Source organism: Sarcophilus harrisii, chromosome 4 (genome assembly GCF_902635505.1).
Source record: "Sarcophilus harrisii chromosome 4, mSarHar1.11, whole genome shotgun sequence".
Lineage (NCBI taxonomy): Eukaryota > Metazoa > Chordata > Mammalia > Dasyuromorphia > Dasyuridae > Sarcophilus > Sarcophilus harrisii.
In genome coordinates this window covers 130535555-130552422 of record NC_045429.1, presented here as the reverse complement: position 1 = coordinate 130552422, position 16868 = coordinate 130535555, and the positions used below count along the sequence as shown (strand labels likewise).

Genomic DNA, 16868 nt, shown 5'->3' with positions numbered 1-16868 from the left:
CTATAAAATGAGGGAGTTGAAACAAGACAATCTCTAAGGTTCTTTTCAGTTTTGAATCCTATAGTAATCCTTTGTTGGTCTTTATCCTATCCCCCAAACTATTGATTTAATTCAAGTTAGGCTCCAAAGTATTAAATAATCATAATTCAGTATAAATTTCTTGCATAGAATGGCTGCCTAATAAATATTCCATGAATTGAATAAGTATCATAATTTTTTTAAAAAAGTATTACATTGAGCATTGTATACTTATTTTTTTTTTATTAGAGAGCCTGGGAGGAAAAAAAACTGAATGACATCAAGAATAAGGTTAAATATAATTTAAAAAGAAAGGAAAACCAAAACAATTTGAATTATTGTACATTACAGAACAATCTTGACTATGCACTTATTCAAAGGAGAAAAAGTTTTTATTTTTTTCTAGCTTTGGAGGGATAAACAAAGAAGTGAAGGCACACATGGTTTAACTTACTAAATTTATTTAGGAAAACTCTGTGGAATGTTGTGATATTTGATCTTGTTAAAAAATATAAGGGGAAAACAACCAATTGCTTCAGCAGGGAAGTCTAGTAAAGTAATGGTCCCTCAGATTTCAGTCCTGGCTCTGAGACTTATTATTTTATCAGACATAAGCAAGTCACTTAACCTCTCATCTGTAAAATGAGAACAGTATAGTACTTTGGATTCTACCTACTTCACAAAATTGTTGAAACTGGAAAACTTGAAAGTATAAATATGTGTTATTATTATTACAATGGAATTTAAACAAAATGTACAGATCATAAGAATCATTATTGCAAAAAATCATTTTTGCCTTGTTCTATATTGTAAATAAATTATACTTTTAGTTCATTTTTTAATCTTTATGCATTTTTAAAAAATCTTTGTTTTCCACATGAAATAATAGATTAATGATTCTTGATAATTAGTTTATGTATCTAAAAATTGTGAATGCCATTTCCAAAATACAGCTCAAGTAATAAATCAAGGCAGAAAATAGAAACAATATTCTCTAACTACAGGATGTGTTAGATTTTGAATGCTAAGCAGTTAATTGCACATCTGGGAAAATGCTGATGGTTCATATCTAATCTCTTTAGATTCAATCACAAGAATTTTCTTAATGTGATTTGCTTAAAAGGTATGGCCTGCAGTTTCTATAGGAATAAATACACTTGAGTTTTAATGCAGTGCTATCCAATCTCCTAAAAGAGAAGTGATAGATTCAGGGTACAGAAAGAGATATACTTTTTTGAACAAGGAGGATTTTTGTTTTGCTTGACTATGTATATTAGTTTTGAAGCCCCTCCCCCCCCCAGTATATTGGGAGAAATATTTAAATTAAAAAAAAAAAAGGTTAAAAAATCATATGAGAAGATATTCCCCCAAACACTTTTGCAGAGATCCAAGGTGTACAACATTATATACATGGATGTATGTATGCATGTATTCATTTGACTAATATGCACTGTTCCATCTAACTCGCTAGATATAGAATTATATTTTTAAAAAATGTTGATCGATTTTGCTGATTTTTTTCTTCTCTCTTTTTAAAAAACATTTTTTGGGAGTGAGAAGAGATCGGTGTGTATGTAAAATTCAGCGAATGTTAAAACAAGAAAATTTTAAAATTAAAATTTTTTCGGAAGTGCAGAATTTTCCCAAACCAGAAATAAAAAAATAAAAAAAAAGTTCTTTTAAATGTTTAACTGGGTGATTAAAAAATGTTTTAAATATTCATCGTCGTGTCTGAACTGTAGAATTTCTGCAAAATGCTCTGAAATCATCTTGGGCAACTTTATCTTTCTGCTCTGAATCACCGTTCTATAGTGCATCAGTGGATCCGGTATCAGTGTTTTTTATTTGGGGCCTTTACTCGGATTCATTTAATAACCTCGGGTGATGGCACGCATTTTTAATTCCCCCGGGTATCAGTTTAAAATCGTTTCTCCAATACCCCGCTTTGGAGCAGATTTATGCCGATGACTTCAGCCCAACCGGCTCCACCCTTGCTTGCCTCACACTCAGCTGGGAACTTGGGTGATGTAGACTTCACTTTCCCTGGCTGTAAGTTGGGGGGAATCTGCCATCTGTAGGTGTGATGAGGCTTAATTTGCTGAACTCTGCAAATGCCTTGAAACTTCTCAAGGAGCAAGCGTGACTTAATATACCGTGGCAAGGTCGCCCCTTACTTTCCTTCAAGTGTTTGCATCTAAAATGACACCTTAGTCGGGAAACGTGGTGATGATATTGTAGACGAGCTCCCCTTGGATGGCATTCCACCATCCACAAGGCAGAGCGACTGCAACTGGGCAATCAGACGACTAAATGAGTATCCCGCTGCATTCGGGCTTGCATCACCTCCTTCCTCCCTTGTAGATTACTGAAAGTGACCAGCGTGGGCCGGGAAGCCTGGCCACCCGGATCCGAGCTCCCCGGGACACCCGGCACGCTGTGCTAGCATCCTCCGCAGCGGTGCTGCTGTGAAGGATAGCTCCCGGGGCTGAAGACTGGGCAGCTTCGCGCCCCTCCGCCCCCCGCCTCGAACCCCCTCCCCCGCCCGCCCTGCGCCTCCTCCTCTTTGCCCCTCCCTTCCTCGGTAGTCTTCTCCGCCCCGCGGAATTCCAGAGCCCGCAGCAGCCGCCCGCGTCGCCGCCCTCGGGAGGCTTGTCCCTTGACGCCCGCCGTAGCCGGGTTCTCTCTCGGCTGGTCGCCGTTTCCAAGATGGCCGCGGCGCAGACGCTCCCGGGCCGGAGGGCTCCCGCCGCCGGATAAAGGCGGAGACGGCGTCCAGCAAGCCTCCCGGCCCCCGTGCTTGCCCTCGTCTGAGCCCGGCTGCAGCCCCGCTTTCGCCGCCGCCATGCCGGGCTCGGTGCACGGATGAGAGAGGCAGTCGCAGCTCCCGAGCTGGTCTCCCCTCCCGCAGGAGCCGCCGCCGCCGCCGCCAACGCCATGGAGGGGCCGCCGCCGCCGCCGCCGGAGCTGCCGCTGCAGCTGGAGGGTTGCCAGGCGGCGAGGTAAGGACTGCGGCGGGAGCACGAGAGCAGCCCCTTCAGCCCCTGCCCGGGCTCTAGCTGGAGGAGGCGGGGGCGGCTGCAGCTGTTGCTTCCCGCCAGGTCACCAGGGCATGCGGGGAGCTGGGGGTCGCCCCTCCGCTCAGGTGCTGCAGGTCCGCCGGGCTCGGCGCAGCCTGCTCCTCAGCCCCGCATTCTTAGCACCGCCGGGCGTGCAGGAGTCCGGTCCTGGGCGGGGAGGGGGGGAGAGGGCAAACGCTTTCTTCTTCCCGGGGGCGCTTCTAAAAAGTGGGCTTCGCCCTTCTACCAAAGGAAGAAAGCCCTCACTCCCGCGGCGCCCTCCCCGCCCCCTCCCTGCTTTCCGAGGCAGCAGATGGGTCTGCAAGGGAATGGGTTGCCTATTCTCTCTCGCCTTCACTTTGTGAATTACTTCGGGCGCACCCTGCTTGCCTCCCCCGGGGAGCCCGCAGTCCGCGGGACAAGTCAGTCTAGCCTTTTTTTCTTAATTTTTTTTTCCTCTCGAGTATCCTGCCGTCAGCATTGAGACTGGGGCCTTTTGTGCTTTGACGGCGGAGTAAGCAAACGAACTGGTATAATGTCACGCAACTTTTATGCCCGGGCATGAACACCAAAGCCGAGTTTGGGATGAATGTGTAACCTTCTACTCACCACTTACTGGGATTCATTAGTGAGGATATTGAGTTCTTGCTTTTTTTTTTTTGCTGGGAGAGACATTTCATGAACTCTTCCGTGCATCAAAATCTTTAAAAAAAAATCCATTCGTATACCCTCTCAATACGGAGAAGGGCTTAACTCCTCCATGCATGGATTTCCAAAAATAAAGTTCATCACCTGGTGGCCAACTTTATGGGTCTGATTGTCTCGAACTTAGCTAGGCCGGCTCTTTTGAGAGCTGTACTGAAGTAGGACCTGCCGGAGCTTGCTCGTAGCTGGCGCTCAGGGTCATCTCCAGGCCACAATTAAGCCTTGGAATGAGACTACAATGGAGTATTTAAACTCAGTACTGTTTTAAGAAACAAACTATTTGCTTTTTGCTTTTGTACCTTTGCTTGCATATTCAAGTATCCTCCTCTTTTTGCTTTGCAACTGGAATGAATTTTCGAAGTACTGCCCCCTGTCTTCCACGGTGCAAATACTTCACTTATTCTGTCTATGCTTGTTATTTCAAGTGAAGAAACAGTTTTTAAGGGCTTACTGTGTGCTAGGAATTTTGCTAAGTACTGGGGATATAAAGAAAAGGCAAGGTCTCTCCCCTATAGGAGATAATGATCTGTTGGGAGAGTACATGAAAAACGACTTGGAACAAACAAGATATATAAAGAATAAATTGGAGATAATAGAAAGCCCTCTTGTAAAATAGAAGATTTTAGCTGCTCTTTGAAGGAAGCTAAGGAAGACAGGAGGAGTTGATGAAGGGAAGAGTATTCTGGGCATAGCAAATAACCATTGAAAATGCCCAGAGCCTTCAGATCTAGTGACCTGTGGGAATAACTGCAGGGAAATCAGCCTTTGGATTGCCTGGTATGATGGGGGATTCTGGTTTTTGAAGGGCTTTGACTTCCTAAAAGAGCCTAAAGGTAATAGGGAGTCTCAGGAGTTTATTCTATGGAAGAGAAGGGAAAGGGAAAGAGAAATGACATAGTCTGATCTTAGTTTTAGGAAGATTAATTTGACGACATAATGGAGCAGAAACAGGTAATAGGATCCTTTTTTTCCCCCCTTTCCTGTCTCAAGAAGTAAAAATACAAGGGGGGAAGATGGAGTAGTTTTAGTTAGGAATAAAATAAAAAATGGTTTAGTGGCTAATGCTGGAGTTTAAGTGAGGTTTGCATTTATAATCCTACTTTTTGCGAAACTTATATAAAATTCTTTCACATATGTTAAAGAACTAAAAATAGCATTCATAAAGTGCTATAAAGTTTGCAAAATGCTTTACCATCATCCCATTTGATCTCCACGAAAACCTCAGATAGATTGGTGTGATTACTATTCCCATTTTATAAAAGACTTGTTCAGGGTCACTGGGCTTATTAGGTGTCAGGGGTCTGATTTGAAGTCCTGACTCCAGGTCTGACACTTCATCTGTTGTACTACCTGGCTGCCTCAACTATGACATTTATAGGTCAGTTATTTGTATTGCTTGCGATTCAGTGGACAAAGATGGATTTGTGTGGGTCACTATTCATTTCTTTGACACACTTTAGTGAAATAAGGAAAATCAACTAGGAAGTGTCTGAATCTGCATTTGAACCCTGGTGTTTCTGACGCCCAACCTGTAACTGTTGACTGAGCCATCTAGCTGCCTCTAGGGTATTTGAAATGAGTTTGGAAGGAAACCTAAAGCCGAGTTGAGGAGGTTGGGCATGGAGATGGGACATGGAATATGATATGAGTTGGGAATTTCTTTTTGGGGTATGGTTTAGACATCATAGGCTGTAGGCTGTCTAGAGTGGTGACCACAGTGAGAACAAGAGGACTTTGTCTAATGACTAGACATTCCACCTCTTTATTACCAGGATTTGATTGAAAGTTTTGAGGTACTTGTTGAATTTTATATTGTCAATTGTTTCTTCAATTGACATTTCGTAGGATCAGATGCAAAAAGATACTCTTGGTTTCTTGCTTCTTATATGCAAAGTTCTTCCTGGATTCTTTTGAAAGACACGGATATAATACCTTTAGATGTCATGTTGCCAGTTTCTCAGCTTTTCTGTTGAGGAAAGTGATTTACTAATTCTGGCTGCATAATTGTAGGCAAGTCATTTAACATTCTTAACATTGGTTCTTTACCTGTGAATAAAAATTAATGTTGTGATCAGATTACTTCATAGAGTTGTTGTGAAGTTTAAATGAAATAGATGAAAAATACTTCATAAAGCTTGATGAACTATAAAAATGTCCCTTCTCATTGATTGATTTTTTTTTAACAAATTATTTTTATGTGATCTTTTCATCTCACTAGGAGATATAGCTGATAAATACTTTAACATTTGCCATCATTAGGGCAATGAAATCTATGTATGTGCTTTTTTAAAAAAAAGCTTAGGCTAAGGGGGAGAGGAAGTATGTCAAACATAGATGTTTTCACATGTTGCTTTTCTGTTTCAAGTTACTTTGTTTTGAGAAGGTGACAAAGGGAAAGGACAAATCAGCTTATGGACGTTGTTCTTTAAATTTAAATCAAATTTAGGTGAAATTTGATTTAGACCTAATTGTTACTAAAACTGCAACTATAATTTCATGTCTTACAATAAAAATCTTACTGGTCACTTAGAGATAAAACTTTGTTTTAAAAAATTTTTAAATATGAGGTATTTGCTACAAAAATATTCCTCAAAAACCTACATTGATATTTATGTTAATCTTTTTTCATTAGTTCTTTTTCATTAATTAGGCATGCATGAATCTGCTTTAATTTTAATAGGAACACTCTTATGAATGATATATATTTGACACAACATTTGATTTGTATCTATTCCTCTAAGATCTCTCATTCATGTATAGTATAGAATGTAGCTTGTATTCAATAATTCTTAGTGATTTAGTTTTAGATGAAAAAATAAAAATAATTTTTGTTACTTTGTAAAAACGTATTCATTTGTCATGCTTTGGCATAAGTAACATGTTTGGTGTATCATTTGAATGTCAAATGTTTATAAAATACTACCACCTTTGCCTATACCACAGATAAACTATATTGTTTTTTTAAGAGTTAAGTATTCAGTTGGTCACATTTTAAATTTTCAATTGTACTTTCTGTAATTTTCAATTATACAATGTTGGCACATTCAAGGGTGGCCCCTTGAACTTTACAGGTTTATTGAATTTGGTTTATTAAAAGATCACTGACGCAGAGACATAAAATGTATTGAAAATTAGGGAATTTTGGAGAGACTAAGGAAGAAAAGTTTTTGAGAAGGAAATTAGGGTAGACATTTAAAATTGTCTTATGGTCATTTTGTTAATTTAGAAATGAACATCTATGTATTATTTAGTTTGCTAATAAAATTTATTGTTGAGTATATTAAGATTTATGAGTATAGTATATTAATAAAATAATTACAAATTCACTAGTTTAATTTATAGAATCATAGAATTTTAGAGCTGGAAGGGATCTTAGTGTTTGACTGGTCCAAACCCCTAATTTTACAGATGAAGGAAAGTGAAATACTGAGAGGTTGGGACTTGCCTAAATTAGCTAATTAGTAGTAGAGGCATAACTAGAACCCATTTTTTCAGACTATACATCCAAGTGATCATTCCACTTTATCACTCTCCCTTCAACTGTCACTCACACTTTAATGTGTATCCCAAATTAGTCAGATCTGGTAATCCATCTTTGTAATCCTGGTGAGGGAATAAGTTAATAAGAAATTATTGACTATTATATCAGAATTTATTGAATATAGAATTATGTTAATTGAATTTATTTTGACATGTTTTAAATAAAGTTTTTTTTTTTTTTTTTTTTTTTTTAGCATTTTGGAATTTATCAGAGACCCAAAGTTGTCACCTACAAATGGGGAGTTGGGGGGAAAAAATTCCAGGAAGAAAACAACTTTTGAAGCTTATTGAATGCAAATTTTTGCCATCCTGGAGGCAGAAACCAGCTGCCTTTTTTCCCCACTCTTAGACGGTTTTCTTGAATTTCTGCCCTCACCTTTTTGAATGAGCCAATTAACATATTGTAGTATTAATACTTGGGAAAGGCTTTAGAGATTAATATTTCTTTAGTCACCTCACTTTTCAAATGAAGCAGCTGAGTCCTAGAGAAATTGAGTGAATTGTCCCGAGATGCATACAGCTAGTTTTGAGCTAAGATTTGAACCCAGACCTTTGATTCAAAAGTTTATGCTCTTTCCACCATGTGATCTTTTTTTCCTAGTCTTGACAAGATGAATGGCTACAATTCCATTCCACTCCTAATCTTTTGAAACCAAATCTGGAGAATAAGAATATTTTGTCATCAATCTATAAAGCAAAAGTTAACAAGAAGAAACCCTAAAGAAGGTCATGAATATATCTTTCACAAATCTATGCTAGTCATTGGAGCAAGGCACAGTGCTTAGATGAGATATAGTTCCTATTTTCAAGACATTTATTATCTGTTAGGAAGATAAAATACCAATAGAAATACAGCATTAATACATAATATTGAATAAGGACTTTCGAGTTATGAAGCGGTACCATTTGAGGTCTGAGAGAGATCTAGTAACACTGGTTTTCTTGCTGTTCCTTGAACAAGACCATGTAACTCCCAGCTCCAGGTATTTTCACTGGCTGCCTCCCACACTTGAAATACTCTCCTTTTCTACCTACTGACTTCCCTGACTTCCTTTGAGTTTCAGCTAAAATCCCTCCTTCTACAGGAAGCCTTTCCCAATCCCTCTTAATCCTAGTACCCTCCTTCTGTTATTTCCAATTTTTCCTGTATGTAGTTTATGCGTAGTTACTAGTTTTTTGTTTGTTTCTTCCATTAGACGGAATTATAGGAGATCAATGAGTGTCTTTTGCCTCTCTTTGAATTCCTAATATTTAACGTAGTACCTAGCACATAGTAGGTTGTTAATAAATGTTTGTTGACTGGTTTACTGCTTGGGGATGGGGGTGAGTCAGAGATAGTTTCTTGGAGAAGATGTGTGTTTCTTTTGGTCATCTGGCATTTATTAAGGACTATGTGCCCAGCACCTAGGAGTTGGGGATACCAGGAAAGACAGAAACCCTTAAGGGTCTCACAGTAGATTGGGGGAGACCACATGCAAACAACCATGTGCAAACAGTTTGATATAGGGTGAATGGGAGATAATCCAGAAGGAAGGTAGTATCATTAAGGGGATTTGGAAAGGCTTGCAGAGGTTTTTAGTTGAGATTTGAAGGAAGCCAGGAGAGGGGAAAAATCAATGCTTAATAGTTTAAATTGACTTAATTTTTAAAATATTTGATTAAAATTGCTAGAATTGCCTCATTTCCCCCCTTTCTAACCTATTCTTCAACAAGCTACCAACATGATTTTTCTTTTTATAGTACAAAGGTGACCATATTATTCCCCTATGCAAACTCCAGTGGCTCTGTTTTACCTTTAGGATAAAATATGAATTCCTGTTTCTTATTTAAACCTTTCACAGTACATTGCCCTAACCTCTACCACACAATATCTTCTCTCTGTGGTTCATAAAAGATGGCTATCTTCCCTCAGTACTGGAGTACACTTTTTTCTTACCTTTATTTCTTAGAATCTGTAGTGCAGAGTCTATATGAAGTCTTTTCTAATCTCCCTAGCTGCTAGTATTTCACCCCTCAAAATCATTTTGTATTTATTTTGTGAACATTTTGCTTTTTTATTTTCAGAATCTGCTCTTAGACCTAACAGATAGTAGGAACTTAATAAATATTTGTGGGTAGATTACATTTCCCACTGTGGTCACTTTTGGGAATAACTATAATTGCCAATCTTTTTTTCTTTTTGTTTCATATGATAGAAAGTTGATAAAATATTAAATAATAAATTATATTTATAAAAATATAAATTGATAAAATTGTTGAGCATTCACTTTGAGTGGCTAATTGATATAATAGATAGATCACCAGGCCTGGAGTAAGAAAGAGTTTAAGTTTGGCCTCAGACATTTACTAGCTGTAATCCATTGGGCAAGTCATTTAACCTGTGTTTGCCTCAGTTTCCTTATCTGTAAAATGGGAATGATAATAGCACCTATCTGCCACGGTTATAGTGAGGATTAAATGAGATAATAAATTTAAAATATTTAGCACAATGTCTTTCTGGCACATAGTAGGTGCTATATAAATTTTAGCTGTCATTATTATCATTTTTGTAAGGGATTAGTAGCTAGCTAATAGTGTGAAATGTCTTGGCTGAATTTGCAGATGCATTGATTGCATTCACCTGAATTTGTCTGTGGTAGGTGCTTAATACATACTTGTTGAATTGGAGCGCCCCTGCATTGCCATAACATGACTCACTTTTAAGTAAAGCAAATGATCATTATTGGAAGTACTGCTCTTCCATAATATTCTCCTGACTCTTGGGTTTGGATCCCTTGTCTCTAGAATTAAATCATATTTGTTTCCTTAGCCCTAATAACTAGATGTCTTTTTCTTTTAATGGATTGGTAGCTTTGGTCTTTTGATTGTGTTACTGGTGGATTTTTTATATTGTGGATTGGGCATCATTTTCAGCTCACACCTTCCTTACCTTGTCTAGTTTTGTTGACTCAAGTCTCTAGTAACTCACATCTGTTAACCCACTAATTCTCCTTGAACACTATACAGTCCCCCTTCCCTGATACTTATGGTCCATGAAAACAAATTATTATGTCCATCTATCTGTTTATCTGTCTATAGTGTTTGGTAACTTTTATATAGTGCCTATATTTAAGCATTTAATTGTGAAATACAGGTTGATTTTAATTCCATGTTTGTGGTGTGGCTGTAATAATGATGTTTTAAATGCCCATTACTAATAGCATTGAGTCATATAGACTGATTTTATAATATATGTACTTTTTTTGGCCAACTGTTTGACTGTCAGTTGTAAAGGTGGTATTAGTTTGCTTTGGTAAAGAAATTTCCTCAGGGAGAGTTTCCATCACCATTGAAAATCCAGGTCTGGATCAAAAAATTTTCATAGGAATTTTCTTCTGAACAACAAATTATTTTGTCATATTGTAGTAAGGAGGATGTGGTTGTTTGCTATCAGGTATTTTGTAATTTGAAACACTATTGTATATGATAGTTCATCTTGTAATATGCTTTATGACAGTTTTTGTTATCGGTTTACTTAACAAATGATTTTTTTTCTTTAATTCATTTTAATTCACTATTTTGCATTAAAATCAAATTCTTTTACATTTTCTTTTTTTAATGCAGTTTAAATTTTGTTACAATATTGGAACTATTTTTTAAAATTGTAAGCTAACATTTGTTGGGATCACTAGAAACAATCAAATTGGATTTGATTATTATATATTTGAACTTCTGCATCTAGGATTTGGTATTTGAACTATCAATAAAGCATTTATTGTGCACTTACTCAACCACTATTCCAACATTGGAAATATACAGAATGAGTTTAAAAAAGTCTACTGACCTAAAGAAGTTTATATTCTAATAAAGATACAAGCAGGACACACAAAATGCATGTAGAGTAGAAATGGAAGGAAACTGTAGAGAGACAATCACTAGTAAGAGGGGGAAAGTAGGAAGTACTGGCAAGGTATCTTAAAGATGATGTTTGAGTCAAGTTTTGAAGGAAGATAGATTCTAAGAGATAGATGTGAAAAGGGAGAACATTTCAGGTGTGGGGAACAGCCAGTATAGACACATGGAAATGGCAGGTTAAGTTTTATATGTGAGGTAGCAGGCAATTTTGGATGGACTTTAGAATGCATGGAAGAGGGATTTGTGGATGTTTGTTATGTTTTCAGGACCTGGATTATTAACACTTTTGTCTTAACTCCTTAAACCTTATGATTTTTGGATAAGCAATAAACTGGATAAAATAGTTGGATTTTTAAAAATCTCAAATGAAGGCTATGAAAGAACACTGATTGACAAAGAACTCTTCAAATGCATTTTAAGTAATTCATCTTTAGATCTATGTTTGATGATTGCTTCTAAAGTGGTAAGTCAATTTTTTGTTCATGGGATTGTTATCTACTAGTTTTTTGTTCTTTATCAGCAGAATACTTGTATTGTATGGAACAAAGACAGCAAAACAGAGAGGTTTGCTGTATATGCTTGTTCACAATTGCCAACTTTTTTTCTTTATTTTTTGCGAAAAACTCAATATTTTGTAGAACACAATATGAAATATAGATTAGGAAACTGAAGACTATCACTTATTTTTTTATTTTTCACTGATTTCTTTAGAAAATGTTTAATTTTAAAGTAATATTTCTATGGTTTGCTTTATTATTCCAAAATAATTGCCAAAATTGATATGATATAATGGGAGAGCCTGCTGACCTTGGAGTCAGTGGATCTTGGACTATTTGACCTCTGACTCTTAATAATTGTATTACTGTGGGTAAGTCACTCTCTAAGTCTCAGTTTCCTCATCTGTTAAATGGGGAAAGAATAAACTCTTCCAGGGTAGGAATTGTTTCATTTTTGATTTGTTATAAGCCTTGTTCCTAGCACAGTATCTGGCACAGTATTTAGCCTTTGGTATATGCTAGCTTGTCCTTAACCCTGCTTGCCTCAGTTTCCTCATCTGTAAAATGTACTAGAGAAGGAAATGATAAACCACTCCAGTATCTTTGTCAAGAAAACCCCCCAAAGGGTCACAAGTATCATATTCATTTTTACCAATCAGAAAATTAAGACTCAGAAAAGTCATAAGACTTGGAAAAAGTCACTTGACTATTTGATGTAAAAGCCAGACTCAAATATATTTTTATTTCTTAGAAGTGCTAAATATAAGGAGGATAATGGGAACATGGTGTATTAGAAAGAACTCCAAATTATGCTTCCTTTTCCCTTTGGGTTTAGTCTAATGAGTATTTGAACCAGAATCCCTCTTATCATTCAATCTCTGTGCTAGATATCTGGGATATAAAAATAAAATGAAAAGTCTCTGCCCTCAAAGGAGCTTCTCTCAGTAGGTTTTTTGTTACCTTCTCTTCATACCCTAATTTTAAAAAAGAATATGCTAATATGTGAATTACTAATATAGTCTTCCTGGCTTTAAAAAGAATTACAGGATGTCTTTATACTTAGAGGAAAGTTCTCATCTCACTGGGGGAGAAACAAGTAACTATTGCTTTTTACCTTTAATCATAGAAACAAAGATGTAATCTTATTCCATTTTCTCTTCTCGGAATTAAACTTGCAAAACTAAACTATTTTATTTTACTTTTTTTTTTTTTTTGAGTATCAACCAGTGCAGTACTGAGTACATTTCTACATTGTTTGATGAAAAAAGACCTGAATTTGAATGTTGATCAAATGCCATCTTCCTTTTTGGTGGCTGTAAAGTCTTGTAAACAAAATGGATGTCTAGTGATTGGGGAGTGGCTGAATAAATTGGTAAAGTATTACTGTGCAATAAGAAACAATAGATGTGAAGAATTTAGTGAAATGTGGAAAAAGTCTTGGGTGAGCATCCCTCATAAATGGTCATTCACTGTCTAGTAAGACAACCTATAGTTCTAATTGTTAGGAAATTTTTCCTTATCTCTGGTTTGAATTTGCCTCTGCAGTTTTAATCAACAGTTCCTACTTTCTTCTAGACATTATTAGATTTGGTGATACCAAGATGGAAGTGAAAATCTTTGTCCTGAAGGAGCTTTTGCCCTGTTTAAGAAAGTAAACCATAGCATATAAGCCTTGAAACTCCTTCCTTCTACAATTCTTTAGCAGAAGCAAATCTTCAAATAGGTACAAAGCTACTTCCTCTTCATGCATGTGGGTAAAGGAAACAAATGCTGAGAGGAAAGAAAAGGTATAGGAATTACTGGGTCCAATTAATGGATTTAGAGAGCTAACTGCTAAGAACTTAATTTTTCTAACTTAAATATTGAAAGAACTTTAAGCCATAAGCAAAACCGTTGGAGAAGCATTGCAGTACACATATAGGTAAATACAATACATTTAGCTATGCAAGTAGTTTGTGGATTCTTAAAGGCTTCATGTAGGTGATGGCTTTTGAGTTGTGATTTAAAGGAAACTAAGATTCTAAAAGGCACTCATCAAAAGAGGAACATCAAAAGTGTTCCAGCCATGGATCGTGGCCTGCTTAAAGACATGAAAAGGGGAGAGAAATGCTGTGTCATGAGAGGAATAGTTAGAAAGCCAGTTTTGCTAACAAAGAATATGTAAACGGGAGTAATATATATGTTAGGGACATATATTGTGATGGATTCCAAATACCAGGGGAATTTATATTTGATCCTAGAGGTAATAGAAAACTGAGTTTTTTTCAAGAGGGGAAAAACATGGTCAGACAAAGAGGTTTCAGGTGGAAAAAGTTTGTCTTGATTTGGAGGATATAGAGAGCTACATAACATGACCTTTCTTCAAGATACTTTTAATTTAGTTGGAAAACTAAGCTACCCTTCCTCCCCCCCCCCCCCAATTATATAATAAGAAGATATTTAAATGATAAAGTCAAAAGTAGAATAGTAGATCAGTGATTAATTCAATTAATTAAAGATGAGATAATTACAATTTTAATTTAGCAGAAGGAAACATCACTTTAGTCCCAGGTCGGGGATACTTACAGAGGTAGGATTTGGGGCTGGGTTTTGGAGCCAAATTAGGATTTTTGAGGTGCTAGACAGTATTAAGGAACCATTCAAATAGGTGATAATAGCAGTAACAATAGCTAACTTTTATAAAGCATGCTTAGAACATGCCATTTCCTACTTTTAAGGAAAACCCTAGTTATTAAAGTTAGCCCCTCTTAATGAGTTTCCACAATCTTGTGTCTAGACTGTTCACCTTCTTACTTGGTATATTTCCTATCAATTTTTCTGGTGCTAATTTCACTGACCAAAAAAAAAAAAAACCAACTTTTTTTTCCCTGGGGCAGTTGGGGTTAAGTGACTTGCCCAGGGTCACACAGTGTCTGAGATCAGATTTGAATTCAGGTCCTCCTGACTTCAGGGCTGGTGTTCTATCCACCTCTACCTAGCTGTCCCCCAAAAGAAAACTTTTTAAGGGTTCTTATATAGGATTTCTATTTTTTCTCCTATTATTGTATTATGACTTGGTATTTAAATGTACGATCATTTTCAATGTAAAGTAGAATAACCACTTAGATTCAGCTAGTTTGTTTGGCTGCTGAAATGCCTGTTCCTATTATTGATTATTACTGATTGTTTCAGATCTTGCATATACTTAAGTAATCTCAGTGGGAAAAAAAGCTAAATTTCATCATTCAGAAATGGAATTTATTTGTTTTATCAGATTTCATACTAAGCCTAGAAAGTTGTGAATATTTTCTTTCTTCCTTTTGTCTTAGTCTAGTCATACTTTGGATAAGGGAATGTCTTCCAGGAAAGTTAAATACTGAAAAGATCGTCCTCAGTTTAGAAGCAGCTTTGCTCTAATATGCCACTTTTAAATTGATAATACAATTCAAAGCTATTTTCCCATGGAAACAATGTCTAAAAGTGATGATTAAATTCCTGTGTCTCTTTGATATTTGCAAAGAAAAAAATGGTAAAAAAACTACTATTGCAATAATACACATAATAAAACAGTAGCAGGAATTATATTTTAAAAATAATCTAGCATTCTGTTACATAAAGGACAAGCACATTTAATTAGAAAAAGTGACATTTCTGGAGTTTTAAAATTTTTTAAATTTATTTTTATTGAAGCTTTTTATTTTCAAAAAATACAAGAATAATTTTTCAGCATTGATTCTTGTAAAACCTTGTGTTTCAATTTCTCCCTTCCTCCCACCCCTTTTCCTAGATAGCAAGTAATCCAATATGTGTTAAACATTGTAAAAATATATCTAAATCGAATATAGGCATACACATTCATGCATTTATCTTGCTGCACAAGAAAATCTGATAAAAAAAGAAGAAAAATGAGAAAGAAAATAAAATTCAAGCAAACAACAACAAAAGAAGTGAAAATGCTATGTTGTAATCTATATGCAGTTCCCACAGTCCTCTCTGAGTGTAGATGGCTCTCATCGTCACAAAATCATTGGAACTGGCTTGAATCATCTCATTGTTGAGAAGAGCCATGTCCATCAGTATTGAACCATCATATAATCTTGCTGTTGCCACAAATAATGATCTCCTGATTCTGCTCATTTCACTTAGCATCAGTTCCTGAAAGTCTCTCCAATTTCTGGAGATTTTGAAAGAGATTTCTGATACTTGGGAAGGATTTTTTAAGTTAATAACACTCCTCAGTCATTTAGCCTCACATCAAAAATCATAATGATTTTATTAGCTAAGATAAGGTCATTTTTTTAGTTCACAAACTAACCAAGAGAGGAGGATTGCCCCCCTCAAAAAAATGGAAAGGAGAAAGAAAGGGACATAAAAATATTTGTAAGACAAAATTGTTTGTCAAACAGAAAATTAGCCAAATTGTAAGGAGAAATGGCAAAATACTCCAGTATCTTTGCCAAGAAAACACCATAGGGTCGGGAAGACTTGGATAGGACTAAAAATGACTAAATAGCAACAATAATAAGGGGTGAAAATGGAAAGGAAGTAAGAGACCTTACGTATAAGATCTTTCTGAAGGGTGAATCAGGTTATTTTTGTTGTTCAGTCATTCAGTTGTGTTCAACTTTTCATGATCTTGTTTGGGGTTTTCTTGGCAAAGACACATTTTCCAGCTCATTTTACCAATGAAGAAATTGAAGTAAACAGGATTAAGGGTCACACAATTGATGTCTTGAGGTCAAATTTGAATTCAAGTCCATTGTGCCCCCTATTTGCCCCAGTCAGTTATTTAACAACAACAACATGTGCCAGACACTGCTAAATGCTGGGAATACAAAAAGAGGCAAAAAACAGTTCCCTGCCCTCAAAGAACTCTGAGGCTAATGTGGGAGACCACAGGCAAAGAAATACATACACACACACACACACACACACACACAAACACAAGCTATATGCAGATAAATAAGAAGGAACTAAAATCATTTGGACTTAAAGGAAGCCAATAGACAGACATGAGGAGAGAGAGCATTTCAGTCATGGGGGTAGAGAAAATTCTCAGAGCAGAGGGATGGAGTGTTGTTGTTGAGGAAAGGAGCTCAGTGTTGCTGATGTAAGAGTACATGGATAAGGAGTTAAGTATAAGACTGGAAAGGTAAGAAATGAATAGAGCTAGATTGTG

General features: G+C 36.6%; 1 protein-coding gene across 8 annotated transcripts in view; it reads left to right on the top strand.

The window, feature by feature from the left end:
- Positions 1 to 2574: 2574 nt before the first annotated feature.
- Positions 2575 to 16868, top strand: part of MAP3K4 (mitogen-activated protein kinase kinase kinase 4) — a 124289-nt gene continuing 109995 nt past the window's right edge. For 7 of the 8 annotated variants that reach the window (XM_031937527.1, XM_031937524.1, XM_031937523.1 and 4 more), the window contains exon 1: positions 2578 to 3017. In XM_031937527.1, coding sequence (XP_031793387.1) covers positions 2881 to 3017 — 137 coding nt within the window. In that variant the 5' untranslated portion in view covers positions 2578 to 2880. Of the gene's footprint in view, positions 3018 to 16868 lie in introns of all 8 variants that reach the window. The other variant, XM_031937528.1, reaches the window with a different exon arrangement.